General features: G+C 43.5%; 1 protein-coding gene across 2 annotated transcripts in view; it reads right to left on the bottom strand.

Moving 5' to 3' along the window:
- Nucleotides 1-7,785, bottom strand: part of EXT2 (exostosin glycosyltransferase 2) — a 126,134-nt gene extending 118,349 nt beyond the window's left edge. The window contains exons 1-2 of one of the 2 annotated variants that reach the window (XM_063117444.1): nucleotides 7,521-7,785; nucleotides 374-939 (exon numbers count right to left, since the gene is read on the bottom strand). In XM_063117444.1, coding sequence (XP_062973514.1) covers nucleotides 374-909 — 536 coding nt within the window. In that variant the 5' untranslated portion in view covers nucleotides 910-939; nucleotides 7,521-7,785. The remainder of the gene's footprint in view (nucleotides 1-373; nucleotides 940-7,520) is intronic. The other variant, XM_063117443.1, reaches the window with a different exon arrangement.
- Nucleotides 7,786-19,121: the final 11,336 nt, after the last annotated feature.

Here is a 19,121-nt window from a genome sequence, read left to right as displayed (position 1 = left end):
CAAGAACCAGAGCTTCAGTGGTAAGCACACACCCAAAACCAATCTAAAACACAACAGCTCCAAGAAAAATAAAGTAACCCAACTGTCACAAATGAGCTATAATTGTGATCATTCCCATGATTTCTGCACTAGGCTGAAAGCCTCGTCACTCTCGGATGGTTTGCAGCTGGCCTACCTCACAATTACTCAATCATCACCAAGCTCTGGGGGAACAGAATGGTCAATAATTAAGGCTGTGAACCACTGTTCTACTACATTAAAAGCAACAATGATCATTCATCCCATGATTGCTTGGCTTTTCACTCTTAGTCCCCTACCCCTACCCCTACCCCCCTATCCTAGCTCATTCACACAGCAAGGTTACTGTTGGTACCGGGATAGCTGCGCCAAAGCCTGAGCCGTTTCCTTGATACGGAGCGTGTTCTGGTTCAGCACATCAATAGATGGCACAAAGAGACAGGCACGGTTGACATCATCCGTGTAGAAGTCACTGTCAGAGATAGCAGTTAACAGTTCATTGTATTCCTTGGAAATCGTATGACTGACCGGCATGCCGTATTCATCCACATACTTTTTTAGAGAGTAAATATAGACTTTGATCTTATTTTTGGGGTTGAAGCCACAGCGGTAAACATCAAAACATGTGTGCATCCTGCAGCTGAGGTCTCCACGTTCTGGGATGGCACTGTCTGCAGGTATCTTAACTACAGGTACATCATGAATGCTGCGCTTTTCAACTGTCCATTCATTTGAAGACTCTATGGAATGTGGCCAGAACTGGAACATGCCTGTGGCAATCAGGCCCAGCAACACAATGGAAAAGAGAGCAATGTAGTAGATGCGGTGTTTGGTCTTCATTCTTGGGATGAGGGCTGGACCCCGAGTGTTATATTTGACTGACGCACACATAATGAAACAAGGCACCTTTCCCACGAGCTTCTGCAAAACAGAAAATATAGAAAACAAAATTTAAAAAGAAATAGTATTTAGATTGTTGCATGGATTTCTGACCAGGTTGCAATTACAAAAAACATCCTTGTACTAAAAAGTTAGAGATTTGAAGGCCTGGAAAAAGTAATTGTGGGGAGGGGAGCTAACAACATAAGATTTATGTGCTTAGGTAGCACAGAGTGCAGCCGTCTGCAGCTCTTTGCTTGTACATAACTAAAGCATTGGCAATTTTGAGGCTGAAATCTTATGTGTGGTTATCTAAGAGGCAGTTGCAATAAACTAAATGTGTCTTGCTCCTGAGGATTGCTCTGTAAACTGCATCAATATGCCAAATAGTACAATTTTCTCTGCTAAGTTATAAATGATGCATTTTATCTTGTTAAAGCAGTAAAAGAAAAGGTTTGTTAAGAAAAGATGTATTCCACATCTGGGTTGATATCGGTGCTTTTTTTTTAAAATGATTTTTAAATTAAATTGGAATTCCCACACACACACACTTAAATTGATTTTTTAAAATTTAAATTAGATTTCAAAATTTTCTTTAAACAATGAGGAAAAGAGCCTAGGTCAAAGATACCATAATGAATACTAATTATACACTTTCTAATTATATTCTATGACTATATTAACTGCAGTTTATCGAGACAAGAGATAACTGATCAGTCCTATTTTGCACTGCAGGTGGTGTACAGAAGTGTATTCTCTCTCTCTCTCTCTCTCTCTCTCTCAAAGCCTTGTCTCTCTGTAAGTTCAAAGATAGAGAAGGTCAATGAATAGATAGTTTAGGGAGATGGAGTAGATCTGAACAAAGAGCAAGAGACTGGATATAGATGCAAGGGATATGGAAGGGGAACAGAAACTAACACCAAAAGTGAACAATCTTATTAGTACAATTTCAAAGCCTGTTTGGTGGTAGTGATTCTGGCACATGTTTGAATTAGTTTTATGTATTTATGTTGTTTTTAATTGTGTTGTACCCCGCCTCGATCCAAAGGGAGAGGCAGGTAACAAATAAATAGATGATGACAAAAATGTCATCTTTAATTGAACAGTTGGAGCTGGTTCATCTCCTGAATGACTTCACAAATTCATTTTGCTTTAGCACTAAAATGACCAAAATATCACCCTATTTTAGATGAAAATAATTGTTTACTGTATACCTACCTTCTAATGAGACCTACATCTCGGAATATATATTAAGGTTATATTAAACAATAATGTACTTCTACTAAAAATTAGTAAATATAATCTTCCTCACTAGTAATTTAAAATGTGATTTAAATCAAATCAACCTTGTTCCATATATTTCAATTCCTGTTCCTCCAGCTTCAAAATGTGAAGAAATGTTATTTCTACCTCTAGTGGATTGTAACTGTACTACCAAGACACCAGAATATCATGGAAATGCTGATTTTCCAATAAAACAAACAAAATATAGCATTGGAGTGTACTGATGTGGAAGCATTGGAACAAATCCCCAGAATAGGAATACATCCCAATTTTTTTTTAAAAAAAATTGTCATCTACTACTACTACTAGGTGTCTAGTACCAACAACATGCTGGGTTCAGTACAGAATGCAAGTTCCTGTCTGCATTTAGCAATTCACACCAAAATACACACACTAGTTTTTGAGAGGACATTTGTAATTAGTCGTTCTCTGTTTAAAGTACAGCAGAGCCTGATCACATCTCAGTTGGTTCTCATGTGCATTTTCAAGGGAAAATGAGCTATTTATACATATACAAAGCCTTCACATCTCATATGATACATGAGCATTTTGAACCTGAATACTGGCACCAGACCAGAGTACAAAATGTTACATACAAAGTGTCCCTCAAATGCTAAAATGGCAAAGCTGAAGAAGTAAGCAAGCAGACCATAAGAGGAAAGGTTTTGCAAAACAAAGTAATAAAAGGATGGCTGGCACAACAGACATCTTTTGTAAGTGCAAGCAAGTACTAGAATTCTAAAGATGACAATACAGATAACACGGAATTGCCCAGTAGCTTTATTTCCATTTCGGTCATAAGAGATTTCAATCATGGTTTGCAGTGTGTTCAGTTTTATTTACACATTGAATGTCTTGCGATTTAACACTTTTAAAATTAGAAAGTGTTAATGCTTCAAATTTAGATTATCTAGTTACTCCCAAGGTAACAATGATACCCAATAAAATACAGTGCTGCAGCCAACTCAATTGGTTTGAGTTGTCCCAGTGATTTTTCAATTTACTATGCACATAACAAATAGCAGGAAGAGGGCAGAGACTGTAGGGGCAAGAATGACAATGGGTATACATGTGCCCTCGACCAAATTGTCTCAGCAAAGAGATCTAATAACAGAAGATCAGAATCCGAGAAAGAACAACAGAAGTTTTGGGGACTTTCCATTTCCGATGGAGTTCCTATACTGCATTTACTAATCTTTATTTTGAAATACTTAATAATGGGAAACAGCAGATACAAGGGCCAAATGCAAGCAAGTATTCCTTTCCCCAATATTTTTTTTGCTGTTTACTGAAAAGCAGCCCCTGACAGTCCACAATTATAAGAGCAAGAGCTGCTTAACCCTTTCCCCTGTTGCTGTCCACTCAATGTCATCCTAGTCAAGTTGCTTTCCCACCCTCAGAGAAAAGCAGCTTAAGCAAGGCAAGAAGGAAAGGGAGGAAGCACCTCTCTGCTTTTCTTCTGCTTCCTGACGCAGTCTCAGGGCTCATCTATACCAAGCAGGATATTCCACTATGAAAGCGGTATATAAAAGGCAGGAGACACACTACTACTTTATAGTGGTATTGAAATGCACTGACAACTCTTGGGCCCCATTGACACATACCATATACTGCTTTCATACTGCTTCCATAGTGCTATATCCTGCTTGGTGTAGATGTGACATGAGCCCCAACAGTTGTCAGTGCATTTCAGTACCACTATAAAGCAGTAGTATAAATCCTGCAGTGCACTTCAATACCACTATAAAGCAGTAGTGTGGCTCCTGCCTTTTATATACTGCTTTCATAGTGGAATATCTTGCTTGGTGTAGATGAGCCCTCAGAAGCAGCCTTCAAGGTATGTTTTTGTTTTCAATAAAGCCATCGAACAAAAGCAGCATCTACCTATTAAGGTCAGTGGTCAACTAGCAAATATGTATTGTATCTTTTATTACACAATATCAACAATTCCATCATATAAATGACTAGACAAGGCTCCAGATCTGATGATGATCTTAGGGCTCAGAATATACAGAAAGAGGTGCTCCTTCAGATGCTGTGACCGCAAGCTGAGAAGGGCATTGTAGGTTAACACCAACACTTCAAATTGGGGCCAAAAATGAACTGGGAGTCAGTGAAGATTATACAGTACTGTCATAATATTATTGTAACACCCGGTTCCAGTCAGTACCCTATGCACCATAAATACTAACTGAAGTTTCAAGACCATCTTCAAGGACAACCCACACACATACAATGAATTGCAGTAATCTGAATAGAATGTTATTAAGGCCTGTATCAGCAAAGCCAGGCTATCTCTATCATAGCTTGCTTACCAGCCTAAGCTGATAAAAAGTGTTCTGTGTTCCAGAAGACATGTCTGCCTTTGATGACAAAGATGGATCTATAAACACCCCAAACTACAATCTTGGTCCTTAATAGGGAGTACAACCCCTTCTGGAATACTGTAGGTCAAACACCACTTATCCTGACAAACCATAATCTAAAAGTACCTCTGTCTCGTCTGGGTAGTGTCTCAGTCTACTGGCCCTCATCCAGTCAATTATCATGTCCAGGAAGCAGTTTTGTACTTCCACTGCCTCACCTAGATCTGATGAAAGTAGAACTGCATATTGAGGGCACTGTAGTGCACTCTAAGGCCGTTTCTACACCTGCCTTTCCCCCAAGAATTGTCCCTGGATTGTTCCTGTGCATCCAAATGCCACACAGGGGATCCTGGGAGCAGGCAGGGATGATCTCTCCATTTTCCTGGGATAACTCTTAGGTGTAGAAAGGGCCCAAGTCTACAGATGACCTCAACTCAGCAGTTTCACATAGATGTTAAATAGCAAGAGGGATAAGACAGAACTCTAAGGGACAGCAAACCATAAATGCCATGGGGTTGAGCAGAAAAACCCCAGCACCATCTCCTGGATACCTCCCACACCCAATTCAGACAACCTCTTCTGGATACCATGGTCAATGGTATTGAAAGCTGCTGAGATATCCAGGAGAATCAGCAGGGATACACTGCCCCTGTTTCTCTGTCAACAAACGTCATCCACAGGGCAACCAAGGCAGTTTCAGTGGCAAAATCAAGACAAACCCCCAAGTGAAACTGATATAGAAAATCAGATTCATCCAAAAGTGTATGGATCTATCAGCCACTACCTGCTCAAGCACCTTGCCTAGGAAGAAGTTAGCCAACAGCCTATAATTATTTAGATCACCAAGGTCCAATGATTTTTTTTCCAGTAATAGTGTCATTACTGCCTCCTTTGAGGGGATTGGGACCACTCCCTCTCATAAGGAGGAATTTATAATCTCCCAGACCCAGCTGGGTATCCCCTCCCTACTAGATAGAACTCACAAAGGGCAAGCAAACAGATAGTTGCTTGAAATTTACCAATCACCTTGCCCACATCTTTGGGAAGTGAAAACTGAAAATTATCCAGCAATATCTGATCAGATGTTGCCCTCAACATCTCCACAGACTGAACTGGCTGAACTATGGAAAGTTAAGTCATGACAGCTACAAGCAATTTTGTCCTCAAAATATCTTGCAGGCATGCCATAGCATGCTACCAAGTGTTCTATCAGTTCTCCTACCAGGCCAAAAGCCAGAAGCCTCTCTCACATACACTCAGTGGAATATCTTAGTGGATCACTGAGACTGGACATCTGTGATAAATGCTTAAGCTGCTGAGGAAAATATTTTCCTCCTCAGACTCCAGTACACACTTTACATTCCATGGAACTACTTATTCATCTTTATATGGATTATTATTCACCTGTGAACCCATTGCTACAAAACAAAGAATGTTAAAAACAAGAAAGACTATGAAGTTTTCTGCTTTAAAAATAGATTAATTAACTACATTTGCATCCTAACATCACTTACTTAAGATTAGAGATGCATCCCATTTAGCATCAATTGATTTCACATAAAATCAAAAGTAAATAACTTAGGGACATTTAGTAAAATGTAAATTGATGTCCAATTTCAAGCAAATTACAAATTCTAGATTCTCCACCCATTCCAAAATACTCAGCCATTGCCCAACAGCTCCACAAACGTGACAAAAACTGCACTGATACAAACCTAGAATACAGAATGAAAACAGCCATGTTCTGCAGCCATGTCAAGCAACAGCAAAAACAGATATGCAATTCTTGCAAGTGCTTTAACCATATTAATACTGAACACTGTGAGATAAACTACTTTAGATACATTAAAAAACTGTTCATGCTTAACTAGCAGATGATTAAATATTACATACAGATCAGTAGAGGTGATGGAAGCTCTCCTCCCTGTATGCATTCACATGGAGATTAGTAACTGCACCTGCAATTTCCAGCACTGGACAGCTGCATCCAGAATGTTTAGATGTGCACACCGGTTTCAGTCCTAAATCCAGAATTACAGCATAGAATTGGTGCCAGCATTGTCAGCTTGGGTCACACCAATCATCAGTTTGTGGCCAGGAGTGTGTATGTGTCAAGAATTCAGATAAAGAGAAAGACTGAATCCCCTGAGAATAAAGGGAGACCCCTGATTCAGAATAAGAATCAAATGTGTAACTACCATCAACATCAAGGCTGACATTGTTGAGACAGTGAAGTATTTCTTGTCTGAACATGCAGCCTCCTACAGTGTACGGCAGCCTTCACCAACCGGGTGCCCTCCAGTTATTTTGGAATACAACAGGGATGGACACCTCCAAATTGCCCCACCCCTTACCCCCAATGTAGTGGCTACAGAGCACCAAAAGGCTCAAAATTAGCTTGCTTCTAACCTAATTTTGACCACTCCAGTGCTCCGTATCTCCCAATGGCTCCAGTACCTCCCAAAGTTGCCCATCCCTGGACTACAATTTCCATCAGTCCTAGTGATTGTGACAATAGCCAGGTATAATAGGGATTGTAGTCCAAAACATCTGGAAAGCACCAGGCTGGAGAAAGGTAGGTGTACAGCCAGCTAGGGATCAAGGTGTCTCCCATTCCAACACACTCAACGTTTAGAGTCAATGAATTTCTTTCAGTGACAAAAAAGAAAGGAGGCAGACACTAGCGGCCTGGCTCTATCCATTATTCCTGCTCTCTTCCTATGATCTGATAAGAGATGTTTGTCCAGGAAAAAGCCATTACTGAGAGGCAAAAGACGCACTTCCCAGCGTGGCGAGACCTGTCACCACAAGCAAAGGGAGAGGAGGCAAAGGAGCACAAGGCAGCCCCTCGATGAGAGGAACACCCCCACCCCACTCCCACCACTGCGCTTCGGGGGCTCAAATAAGGAGCCGCGGGGGACGGGCACGCGTGGCTCGCTCCTCCGCTATCCCGAAGCCACCCTTACTGGTCACCTTGGCGTGTTCTGCCGGACCGGCGCATCTCGAGGGAGCCTTCCGCCCTGCCTGCTGCCACTCACCCGGTCGCCCGAGAGGGAGGACCTTGGCGGGAGCTGCCTTGGCAACGCTCTCCGCTTCTCCCCGCAGGCACCTCAGCGGCTACGCTCCGGCCAAGGCCTCAGCTCTTCATGGGCGCTCCTCTTCACTTGCGGGCCTTCCGCCCGACGCTTCGGCGGAGGAGACCGCGATGGGCGCTCGCCTCCCACACCCCTCCGTTTGCACCCGCCGCGGCTGACGCTTCCGGGTTCCGGCAGGCACGAACGTCATTTCCTGCGCGCCCAGTCCCCAACGAGCGGTGTGTGTGTTGCCAGGCCCTCGGTTGGCTCGCTGGTCGCGCGCAGATGGAAGGCGCTGGGTCGTCACGGTCTCTTCCTGTTGCCCGGCCAGAACAAGTGGTGGAGGTGGTGGTTTCTCACCTCTGTATCCCGGGAGCGCGGTAGGATAGGATAGGTGTCTGTCCGCCCTATGCAACATGACGGGACCTCATTTTGGATGTATGGCTGCCTCCGTCAATTCGCAGCATCCCTGCCTTGATCTTTGTATGGCCCCTATACATTACCTATTTATTATTATTATTGTTGTTGTTGTTGTTGTTATTGTTATTATTATTAGCATTTATATCCCTCCTTTTTTCCTCCAAGGAACCCAAGGCGGCATACATAATCCTCCTCTTCTCCATGTTATCCTCACAACAATCCTGTGAGGTAGGTTGGGCTGAGAGTGTGTGCCTGGCCCAAAGTCACCCAGGTTTCCATGGCCGAACCCATGAACCCGGATCTCCCAAGTCCCAGTCCAACACCTTAGCCGCTACACCACACTGGCTCATGTGGTGTATGAGCCACTGTGGTGTATGAAGTCAAGAATGTTCATGCTAAGCTGACAGTCCCCAGGTGTGTGGGACTACAACTCACATCATCCCGTTGCGAGCAAACTGGAGGGCACCAGGTTGGAAAAGGCCAGTTGACTGGAAGGAATTGTTCACTTCTCAGAAGGATCATGTGTAAAGTTGCGGTTTTTTCCATAGATCCATCATTTCCCCTGGAATTTCCAAGAGGCCTTAGTAGCCTCAGATACCTGTATTCTGGGAACTTTCAGGTTGGATTATTCCAATGAGCTCTCTGTGGACATACTTGGAAGCTCCAGATTACTAAGGCCTTAGCTAGACCTAAGGTTTATCCCGGGATCGTCCCGGGTTCGACCCTGCCTGCTCCCGGGATCCTGTGTGTGTCATTTACATGAACAGGGATGACCCCGGGATGATCCCGAGATAAACTTTAGGTCTAGCTAAGGCCTCAGAATGCAAATGAAGGATGCAATCCTATGTGTGTTTAGTCAGAAGGAGGCCTACAACTCCCAGCATTCGTCATCCAATCTTTTCTGGCTAAACATGCATAGGATTGTGCCTTTAATCACATAATACTTAGTATGAACATGTACTCTTGGTATACTAATGATAATTCTGGGCTCATCTGCACCAAGCAGGATATTCCACTATGAAAGTGTTATCTAAAAGGCAGGAGCCACACTACTGCTTTATAGCAGTACTGAAGTGCACTGACAACTGTTAGGGCCGATAACACATACCATATACTGCTTTCATACCACTTTCATAGTGTTATATCCTGCTTGGTGTAGATGTGGCTCCTGCCTTTTATATACCACTTTCATAGTGGAATATCTTGCTTGGTGTAGATGAGCCCACAGTCTTTGTTTACGTACCACCTCCTTTAAAGTGTGACTATTAAAGTAAATTACACTGTACAAGGGTCAATGGTATTGTGTATCTGGTAATCTGATCCATATGAACAATGGAATTACTCCCATGAACCACAATAGGTCTTACATGGCTGTTATAACACCAGTGTTATAACTACCATTAAAAACAAAATGGCTATGAACATGAAGCTTAAATGGTAGGCAAAAAACCTCGCAGAATCCTAGCTTGTGCTTTCCCTTTTCTTCATCCTGCCTCCAGTATGTGACAATAGCAACAGATATATATATAGAGAGAGAGAGAAATACATCGCAAGTGTCATACCATCAACAGGAAGGGAACAGTACCACATAAGACAACCAGTTTCAGGATATTTGTAGTGTCTTGTCGGGGGTGGGGTCTGTTCAGCATGTGATTTATTTCTGTGGAAGCATAGCCACAGCTAATGAAAAATTACAACATTATGCCATACAGCCACAGAACACTGCCTATTGTTACCAGAAATCACCACAAGCCTATTTCTTTGTGGACAAATGAGGTCCCTTGTGCACATATCTTCCTATGCATAAGCACTCCTATTTTAATGCACCATGGTTTTGATGTTATTTTTACTGTTGTAAATTGCTTTGAGCTTTCAGAAAAAGCACAATGAATATTTTATAAGTAAATAAATTGATTGTGATCCTTGTTTGCCATTAATCGCAATCACCATCACCCTACTCCAACACATTATTCACATACATGTTTCCACCACTCATGGACCTATGGCACAACTGGAGTCCACCAGGAGAAGAGTCTTTAGTGTGGTGGCCCTTTTTTTCTAGAATTGCCTGCCTCTGGAGCTGTTTACAGGAGGTGCCAATACTGTCCTGCTTCCGGTATCTCCTGTAAACAGCTCTTTTCCAAGAAGCATTCCTTAACTGTCCAGCCATGTGTTTTGGACTACAACTCCCATAATCCCCAACCACTGGCCATGATGGCTGGGGATGGAAGTTGTAATCCAAAACATCTGGTGAGGACCAAGTTGTTTACCCCTACTCTATTAGGGCTTTAGTTCCAAGTAAAGTACTTGCTTTGTGGAGTTTAAACCTCCAAGATACCTTGACAGCTTTAATCAAAGTTAATAAGTCATTTCATACATAAACATCAATTCCAAGGAAGTTCACATTCTGTAAACAGCTCTTTCCACTATAGCCTAAAAAGTATTTCTAACAACAAGGGGCATTCACCTATGGAACCAATTGTTGGGGCTGATGAAACATCTACATCAAGCAGGATATAACACTATGAAAGTGGTATATGGCATGTGTCATGGCCCCCAATGGTTGTCAGTGCACTTCAATATCACTATAAAGCAGTAGTGTTGATCCTGCCTCCATATACCACTTTCATAGTGCTATATCCTACTTGGTGTAGATCTGGCCATACACACACACACACATACAGAGAAACAAAAACAACAGCAACAAAAACTTGGCCATTTTTGTAGTGCTGCTTATGTGGAGAGCATTTCTGCTGCTCGGACACAACTGTCTTAAGGATAGTTATTTCCCCACCATGTGGGAAGCCTGCATTTTTGTCTAGGAGACATACTGTATATGCTCAAGGGAAGTATTGCTATGGGATTTTATTTTCCACCTGAAAGCAGCCTGAAAGAGAGGCAGAAGTAGCAGCTTGCTTTACCATATCCATTGTCCATGGTTTTGCTTTCCTGAGGAGTCGAAGAAGCAGTGTGCACAGCCTTGGGAGTATATTTTGTGTACAGGAAGACTGCTACAGTCTAATATGTCCTTCACCAATCATGCCAATCTGTCTGCCTGCCTGCCTACCTATCCTGGTTCAAGCCACACCCAGTAATTCTTACAATTTTTGGCAACTAGGCCACACCTTCACCATAAAGTGCAAGCCTGAGAGTTAATGTCCCAGAATTCCCTGTGCTGTTGCTACACTGGGGAGTGGCATTAGCTGAGCCAGATGCTACAGGTGTGCAAACATGGGCAGAAGTAGCATCTCTCTAGGTTGCTTGCCCATGCCTCAGCAGGAGCTGGGTATACTGTCAGTTCTCTGATTTAGTGGTCTAGAAAGCTGTTGTTCTCAGTCTGGCGTTCTTTCCCCTAGCATAGCCTCTGTTCCTAGGAGACTGGTTTCTGGTGGCCGGCCGGCCAGCCAGCCATGCCTAGTTCCACAGCAATTAAGCCCTCAGCTAGACCTACCTGTTATTGCGCGACGGAGGGGTGAAGATATCGCGATGTTTTTATCACAAGATTCCCCTCTGTTTACACGCGGCGCGTGGTGGCCTCGGAAGGAGAGGACGTTGCGCCCGCCATTTTAGTTTTTTTTTTAAGAAACAAAATGCGCATGAGTGCTCGTGCGCAAAAGGTAAGGGTTTTTCTTAAAAATATATATTTTCCCTGCTCACCCCACTCCACCCCCGATGGGTGCAGTGCTCCTGAGGAGCTCTGCGCCCCATGCGCAGGTCCTGGCTCCTCGCGTGGAACCGTGACACCCACACAGATGTTCCACAGTCAGCCTGAGACTGTGGAAAAAGTGGGCTTAAATGTAGGGCAAGATCCCAGGCCAAGGGAGGGATCATTCTTCCTTGATCCCGGGGTCCCCTGTGCGCCATGTGACCGCACAGGGACGATCCCGGGGATTTCACCCCGCCTAACTAAGGCCTTAGTCTCCATCAAATATTGATGTCCACAGCATTGCTCTGCTCAATGCTTCCACTTCCAAAAGGAGGAAGCATCCAGTTTCCATTTCTCTTATTTCAGCTTTATTTTCCAGATCTTCTCCACTCAAGCTATACATTCTGCCCACAACAGGCATGGGAAACGTGTGGTGCTTCATATGTTGTTGGGTTGCCACTCCCATCAGACCTAGCTAGGATAGCCAATTGTGAGGAGAGTTGCAGTCTGACAGCTTCTAGAAGACCATACATTCCCCATGTCTGTCCTATAGATTTCCTCCAGCATATAGATGTGAGCTCACGTCTATCAAAACTAAGCTGGCTTGGCAGCTGACACACCAAGAATTCCCCCTACGTTTTCCGACAGTGTTTTCTATGGCTCTAACATAGACTTCAACACAAGAGGGCAGTGCTGCTCCATTCAGATCCGGAGACCGTTGACAACTAAGGAAGACGAATATCATGTCATGTTTCAGCATTTACACAATTGTTTGGATTAACAGTTTATCAATTAAAAACTCTGTAATTGGTTTGAAAAAGTTTGATGAATCAGGCAGGAGATGATGATGATGAGAAAAGCACATTCAAAAATACAATATCTTAGAAGTGGCATCACTTCCTCCTCACATAGGACCAAATTTGATGAGACATTAAGAGTTTACCATGTTAGGCAGGATTTAAACTACTGCTTTATAATGGTTTATAACGGTATTGACAAGGACACATTCCATATACAGCTTTCAAACTGCTTTCGAAGTGTTATATCCTGCTTGGTGTTGATCTGGCCTTAAACTATGAAATTCACTTCCTTAAGAAGTGATGGCCACCAATTTGGAAGGCTTTAAAAAGAGATTAGACAAATTCTTGAATATGGTTATCAACTGCCATTAGTCATGATGGGTATTTATTTATTTTATTGCATTTCTATACTGCCCAATAGCCAAAGTTCCAGGATGAGAGGCAGTATTTCTGAATACCAGTTGCTGGGGAACATGAGCAGGTGGGTGCTATGTAGGGTTACCATTGGGGCATCTGATTGGCCCCTATGGGAATGGAGGGGAACTGGCTGAATGGGCAGTAGTGAACACCTCTTTATGGTAAGGTTGTGATTCCATCTTGCCTAAAAGAGTCAGTGGTAAGACTTCTGTTTTTTTATTTAAACAACAACAACAACAAAAAACACCCTCCCTGAACCCCACACTGGCCCCATTCAGACAACACGCTAAACCATGCTGCTTAACCACAAAATGGTTAATGGGATGCATTCTGTTAACCATTTTGTGGTTAAGCAGCATGGTTTAGCGTGTTGTCTGAACAAGGCCTATATTTAATAATTTCCAGCTGGTTGCCAGTATTCCATTCTTGGGCAAGGTACTGTAATGTGTGTAGCTTCTCAGCTCCACGGATTTCTGGATGAGATGGATTATCTAGACCTATTTCAATCTGGCTTCGGGCCTATGGAACAGAGACTGCTTTAGTCACCTTGGAGGACGATTTACACCAGAAACTGGATAGAGGGAGTGTATCCCTGTTAGTTTTGCTAGACCCTGTATAAAACGAAGCGGCTCAGTCTGCCACATTCCAGAGTGTGCTGTGAACGGACAGTAAAGCCAGCTTCAAGGCTTCAGGCACCTGCTAAAGAAGGGTTGCCAATGCTGTAAACCAAGTTCCCTCGGGATAAGCAGGTTTCTTGGACAGTGTTCTATATCAGTGTGTGTGTAAACAAGCTTCTGGATCTAGGACTGAAACCAGTGTGTGCATCTCTCATGTTCTGGACCTTTTGGCAGCTTTTGATACCATTGACCATGGTATCCTCCTGAGGTGCTTTTCTTTGGTGGGACTAGAAGGCACTGTTATGTGGTAACTCCAGGCCTCCTTGGAGGGGCGATCTCAGAAGGTGGTGCTGGGGAATTTCTATTCAATGCATAATCTTTGGCCTGTGGTGTCCTTTGAGGTTCCATCTTATCACCATGCTACACAACATATACATGAAACTGCTGGGAGATATTGCCTGGTGTTTGGGGGTTCGGTGTCACCAGTGTACTGAAGAGACCTAACTCGACTTGGCCTTTCCATCTAAATCCAAGGAAGCTGTTCTGTTATAAATCAGTGCCTGATGGCAGTAACGGGCTGGATGAGAGCAAACCAACTGAAGCGTAGTCCAGACTAGACCGAGGTGCTTTTGGTCAGTCAAAAGGCAGACAAGGGGATAGGGTTTTAACTTGTGTTGGATGGGGTTACATTACCCCTGAAGATTCAGGCTTGGAGATTGGGTGTATTTCTTGGACTCAGCCTTGAACCTGGATGCCCAAGTCTCAGTGGTGTCTGGGAGTGTGTTTTCAAAACTGAGGCTAGTGTGCCAACTGTGCCCATTCATAGAATCATAGTTGGAAGTGGCTTATAAGGTCATCGAGTCCAACCACCTGCTCAATGCAGGCATCCACATTAAAGCAACACATTTGCCAAAAGGGCTACTACTTGCTCAGGCTCATGAACAGGCTGTCCATTTTGTAGTTGGTGTTCATGGAATGATTATTATGTTATGCAGACTTACCTGGAAGTAAACCCCATCAATCATAGTGGATCTTACTTCCAAGTCAGCATGTACAGGATTGTGCTGCTGTGATTCCTTTATGTGGGTAGCCCAGTGCTCACTCGCTCTCAAGCAGGTTAAATGCAAGTTCTCCCTGAGCCTCTTCCTGGGAATGCGCACGTTCACGACTGGCAATGCTCATCTTAACCTTATATCCTGCTATTTTAAGGAGCACACTCTCACCGAGTGCATTGCTGTGGATGATGAGATTACTCATTGCATAGCTAGATCTGGCTCTGCATTTAGTATGTTGTCACATCACCTCTGGAATGAGATGATTGGGAAGCTAAGGACTAAGCTAAATGTCTATGGGATATAGGTCACAGTAACAGAACTTGCCCATGGCTGGGAAATGCAGACAATACTGCATGTTGCCGCCATATTAGTAAATTGATCTATTCCATGTCCTGGGTCCTGCAGCCTAGAGCTCACCAGTATCAAGTAACTGGTGCTTAAATTATTCTAATATGAATGTCCATAGCTAAGCGAGACAACGCATGGGTGGACATGAGAAGTGGGTAGAGTGGAGACAACCTCTAATGCAGATATAAAGTCTGTTTCAGAATGTTTAGATTCTTAATGACATATCTAATTAAGTAGATATCACGACTACTTTAGGGCCAAAATCTATAAATATTCAAACATTTGGTTGGAGCCTAACTTACACCACAAGCCTATACATGTCTACTCAGAAGTAAGCCTTATTGAGATCAAATGGACTTACTCCCAGGTAAGTGGGGATAGGATTGTAACCTTATACACCTACTGAAATTAATGCCCAGTGATTCAATTGGTGTATTTTTAAGCATGACTCAGTCTATATTCAGCAGATTGATTTTTGGTGCCCATACTCAATTTAAAAGGATGTGATCATGCAGGAAGATAAGGACCAGAAATACATTTTAGCTGACAGTAATTTGATCTTGCATCCAAGAATGATACTGTGTAAACGAAATGTAAAATGCATCAGGGGTGAGCAACCTCAGGGCCAGGGGCCAGGTCCGACCCTACTGGGCCAAGTCCCAAGATGTCAATGACTCCTTCCCAGGACCCATCCCTTTCCCCCATCTTTTGGTGGCTTCCCAGGTTTGGGGCAGTTCCCCTGTCACGCCACCCACTCTTCTAAAATACTGGCCCTATTCAGACAACACGCTAAACCATGCTGATTAACCATAAAATGGTTAACGGATTCCGTTAACCATTTTGTGGTTAAGCAGCATGGTTTAGCATGTTGTCTGAACGAGGCCATTGAAATGCCTAAGGCTTAGCTAGGGACAGTGAGAGCTTTAAATTAAAATACGCTTGTTTTGTTTTGTCCCCATCCCTTTTGCCTTTGGCCCTGCCCACTACTGGAATATGGTCCTCAAGCACATCTCCAAACGTGCCCTTATTTTAACATCTCCTCTCCAATACTGTATATAATAAGACCATAAGAAGAGCCCTGCTGGATCAGACCAAGGTTCCATCTGGTCCAGCACTCTGTTCCAACGGTGGCCAACCAGCTGTCAACCAGGGACCCACAAGCAGGACATGGGTGCTGGTGCTATATAAATAATAATAACAACAACAACAACAACAACAACAGCACCCTCCTCCCCCCATGTTCCCCAGCAACTGGTGTATACATGCTTACAGCCTCTGATACTGGAAGAGGCTATTCTTGTCTCCTAACCTCGAATCCTAAAAAAAAAAAATAATAATCAGATATTAAATACCAACAGCTATCAAAATATAAATGGTAACTAAATAGATTAGATGCATTTTCTGAAAATAATGGGAATGTTATGATTATAATATTTAAAATGTTTTGAAAGGTTTATCTGTGTTATATATATATATATTATTTAAGACAAATGTGTACAGAATAGTAAGCACTGGAAGGGATCAAGTTGCTCTCCCCAGCAGACTGACGCACGCTGCCACCAGGTTACATCAGCCTTCTCAACCTGGCGCCTACAACTCCCATCATACCCAGCCAGTATGTTGCCAAATTTGTGGCAGTGGAGACCACAAAAAGCGCAGCAAACTTGCAAGGAAACAAGGCTTCCCGGAGCGTGATTCTGGTTGACAACAAAGCACACACTTACCACACGCTTTTCCATTGTAATTTGGGTAGGTAAATTCAGCAGCTGAGGTAGGGGAACGGGGTGGGGGTGGGGGCATATGCTGTTGCTCAGTTCTGTTAAAAAATGCAAGAGCAAGCCAGGCCATTTTTCCTGATCAGGTGGCAGCCTTTGAAAGCAGGAAGGGATATTGAACACCACTGGGACAGGTGGCTCTACAAATTCAGCAGTGCTTGCCCCGTGTGGGCTTCTCAGCTGCTACCACATAAGCAGCCGAGGCCGCTGGATGCAAGCTATTACCCAGCCCATCTCCCCACGGCAGCCCGCTCTTGGCTGTGCATATGGAGTGGATCTGTGGGTGCGGAAACCTGCTTCCGTACGCCTGACTGGTTGCCATGGTGCCTTGAGTAAAACACGTAGCATGGCACGGTTTTATTCATCCCGAGGAGAAAAGGGTGCCTGGTGAATGGAGTGTGGTCTCTTTATGAATGGAGAGGCACTCATCTGTGTAAATGTCATGGAGCCCTCCAAGGGAAGAGCCTTGTCATGTGACAAGGACATGGGCCACTACATGTGCGGCTGAAAAAACTGGAATGGCGACCGAGGGCAGGGGGACAGGACAGGCCGATGTCTTCAGTGCCCTCAGGCATGTTTCCCAGCAAAGCAGAAATTAGGTAAAGATTTTGTTCCATTTTGATTAGGTTCAGGGCCACTTTTCAGAAATGTGTGAACAGAAGGTGTTGGAACAGAGATTTCCTCGGCTCTGCAGAAAAGAGAAGGGGGAAAAAAACACCACACAGCAAGGGATCTTGTTTGTATTCCAGTAGTATAGCCAAGGCAGACAGGTCTGCAGCAAACCGGTCTATTTTTAGAACTCTGGCTTGCCATTTATATCCTGCAAAATTATTTATCAGCTTCAGGGTGACATGCTATTAATTGGTATAAATACGTCAGAGCCGGGCTTTTCCTCCACCCCTTTGCCTTCGTGTGCTGCGTGAGAGAGGTGGGGGATCAGTTTCAGATCACAAAGAAAGAGTCTTCAGTTCACAGCTAGCTACTCGTCTGCTGTTCATTCATATTCTGCATGCAACAGCTTAGCTGCGTCCATTTGTTCCTTATTATTACATAAAGCTGGAACCGCAGAGGGCCAGATTGCAACACGGGGCTTAGCTGGGATTCCTTAGCTGGTTATCTTTAGTGATGCTGGATTGGGGATGACAGCATACTGTACAGTAGGGCAGATGTTAGGGTTATCATCTCATCGTCTGTCCCACTGAAGTGTTGTGTACTTAGGGATAAAATTACTACACGAAACTAGGCTGGGGTAAAAGTAGAGTCCCTTATCTCATAATATACCAGTCCTGACTTAATGCTGCCCTGCAAGAACAAGGTCACTGTCACTATCAGGGAAAGGTGTCAAGGTCAACTGAGAATTAACTGAGGCATTGTATAGCCCCCTCAAAGGTGGGAACAGTGAATAAGTATTCCTATGAAAACCAGAATCAAGAGTACAACTATTTATCTTTGACGAGTAAAGCTTTTCAGATGTAGGAGATTTTGGCTTCCAAACATATGTCTTCTAATGTGTGTTCTGAGGCCATACAATCCCATAAGACGTCTGTACTAGGACAGACATAGCATGTTATTGTTTCAGTTGACTGTAGGACATAATAAAAATGAAAAGAAACTGGACATTGGGGACACATTACACTCCACTATGCTAGGCATGTTGACATGTGCTTATTTTAGAGGAATACTACTTATATGAGCCACTATCAGTTACAGCAAAGTTCCCCAACCTTTTGGGGTCAGTAGGCACATCTGTAATTTTGATTGATTTGGGTGCTCTCACAAAATGGCTGCCATTGGAGGGTGGCTTACCCACTCATAAAATGGCTGCCATAGTGGGCATGGCTAGGCACAAAGCACCCGTTTCCCAGAAGGCAAACTGGTGAAAAGCCCCTAATAGAAGCAATTCTTTTGAACTCAAATAAAGGCAGTGCTGCAGGTCAGCCATTTGCTTTGCAGCACGCCAGCCTCCTGGTAAAAAATATTTTTAAAACCCTTTATGAATGAAATTAAAACCATGAGAGGTGGGACGCCTGATGGATGCCAGAAGCAGCATCCATGGGCATATTGCTGCCCTCAGGCACCATGTTGGAGACCCCAGAGTCACAGCATGTGTCAGCCTTTCCCAACCTGCTGCCCACCACATCAGTTGTACTACAACACCCCTTAGCCTCAGCAAACATAACTACTGGGTCAACAATGGACTATACCATGAAAAAAATATAAGTGAAATGTACGATTTGTTTTTCTCTGTTTAGCCCAAATTACACACCCAGTTTATATCGGGTGAGGTGAACAAACCTGACCTCGGTGTTTTATCATAAGAACTTCCCCAGACTTCAAAGTCCCAGATTGTCTCTGTTCAGCTTTTCCCGTCATTGAGAATGAAAAAACTAAAACACAGATTAATGAGAGGCTGTTGCCATAG

The sequence above is a fragment of the Elgaria multicarinata genome, chromosome 2 (assembly GCF_023053635.1).
Source record: "Elgaria multicarinata webbii isolate HBS135686 ecotype San Diego chromosome 2, rElgMul1.1.pri, whole genome shotgun sequence".
NCBI lineage: Eukaryota > Metazoa > Chordata > Lepidosauria > Squamata > Anguidae > Elgaria > Elgaria multicarinata.
The sequence above is the reverse complement of the archived record's forward strand: the minus strand, read 5'-3'. Positions and strand labels throughout refer to the sequence as shown.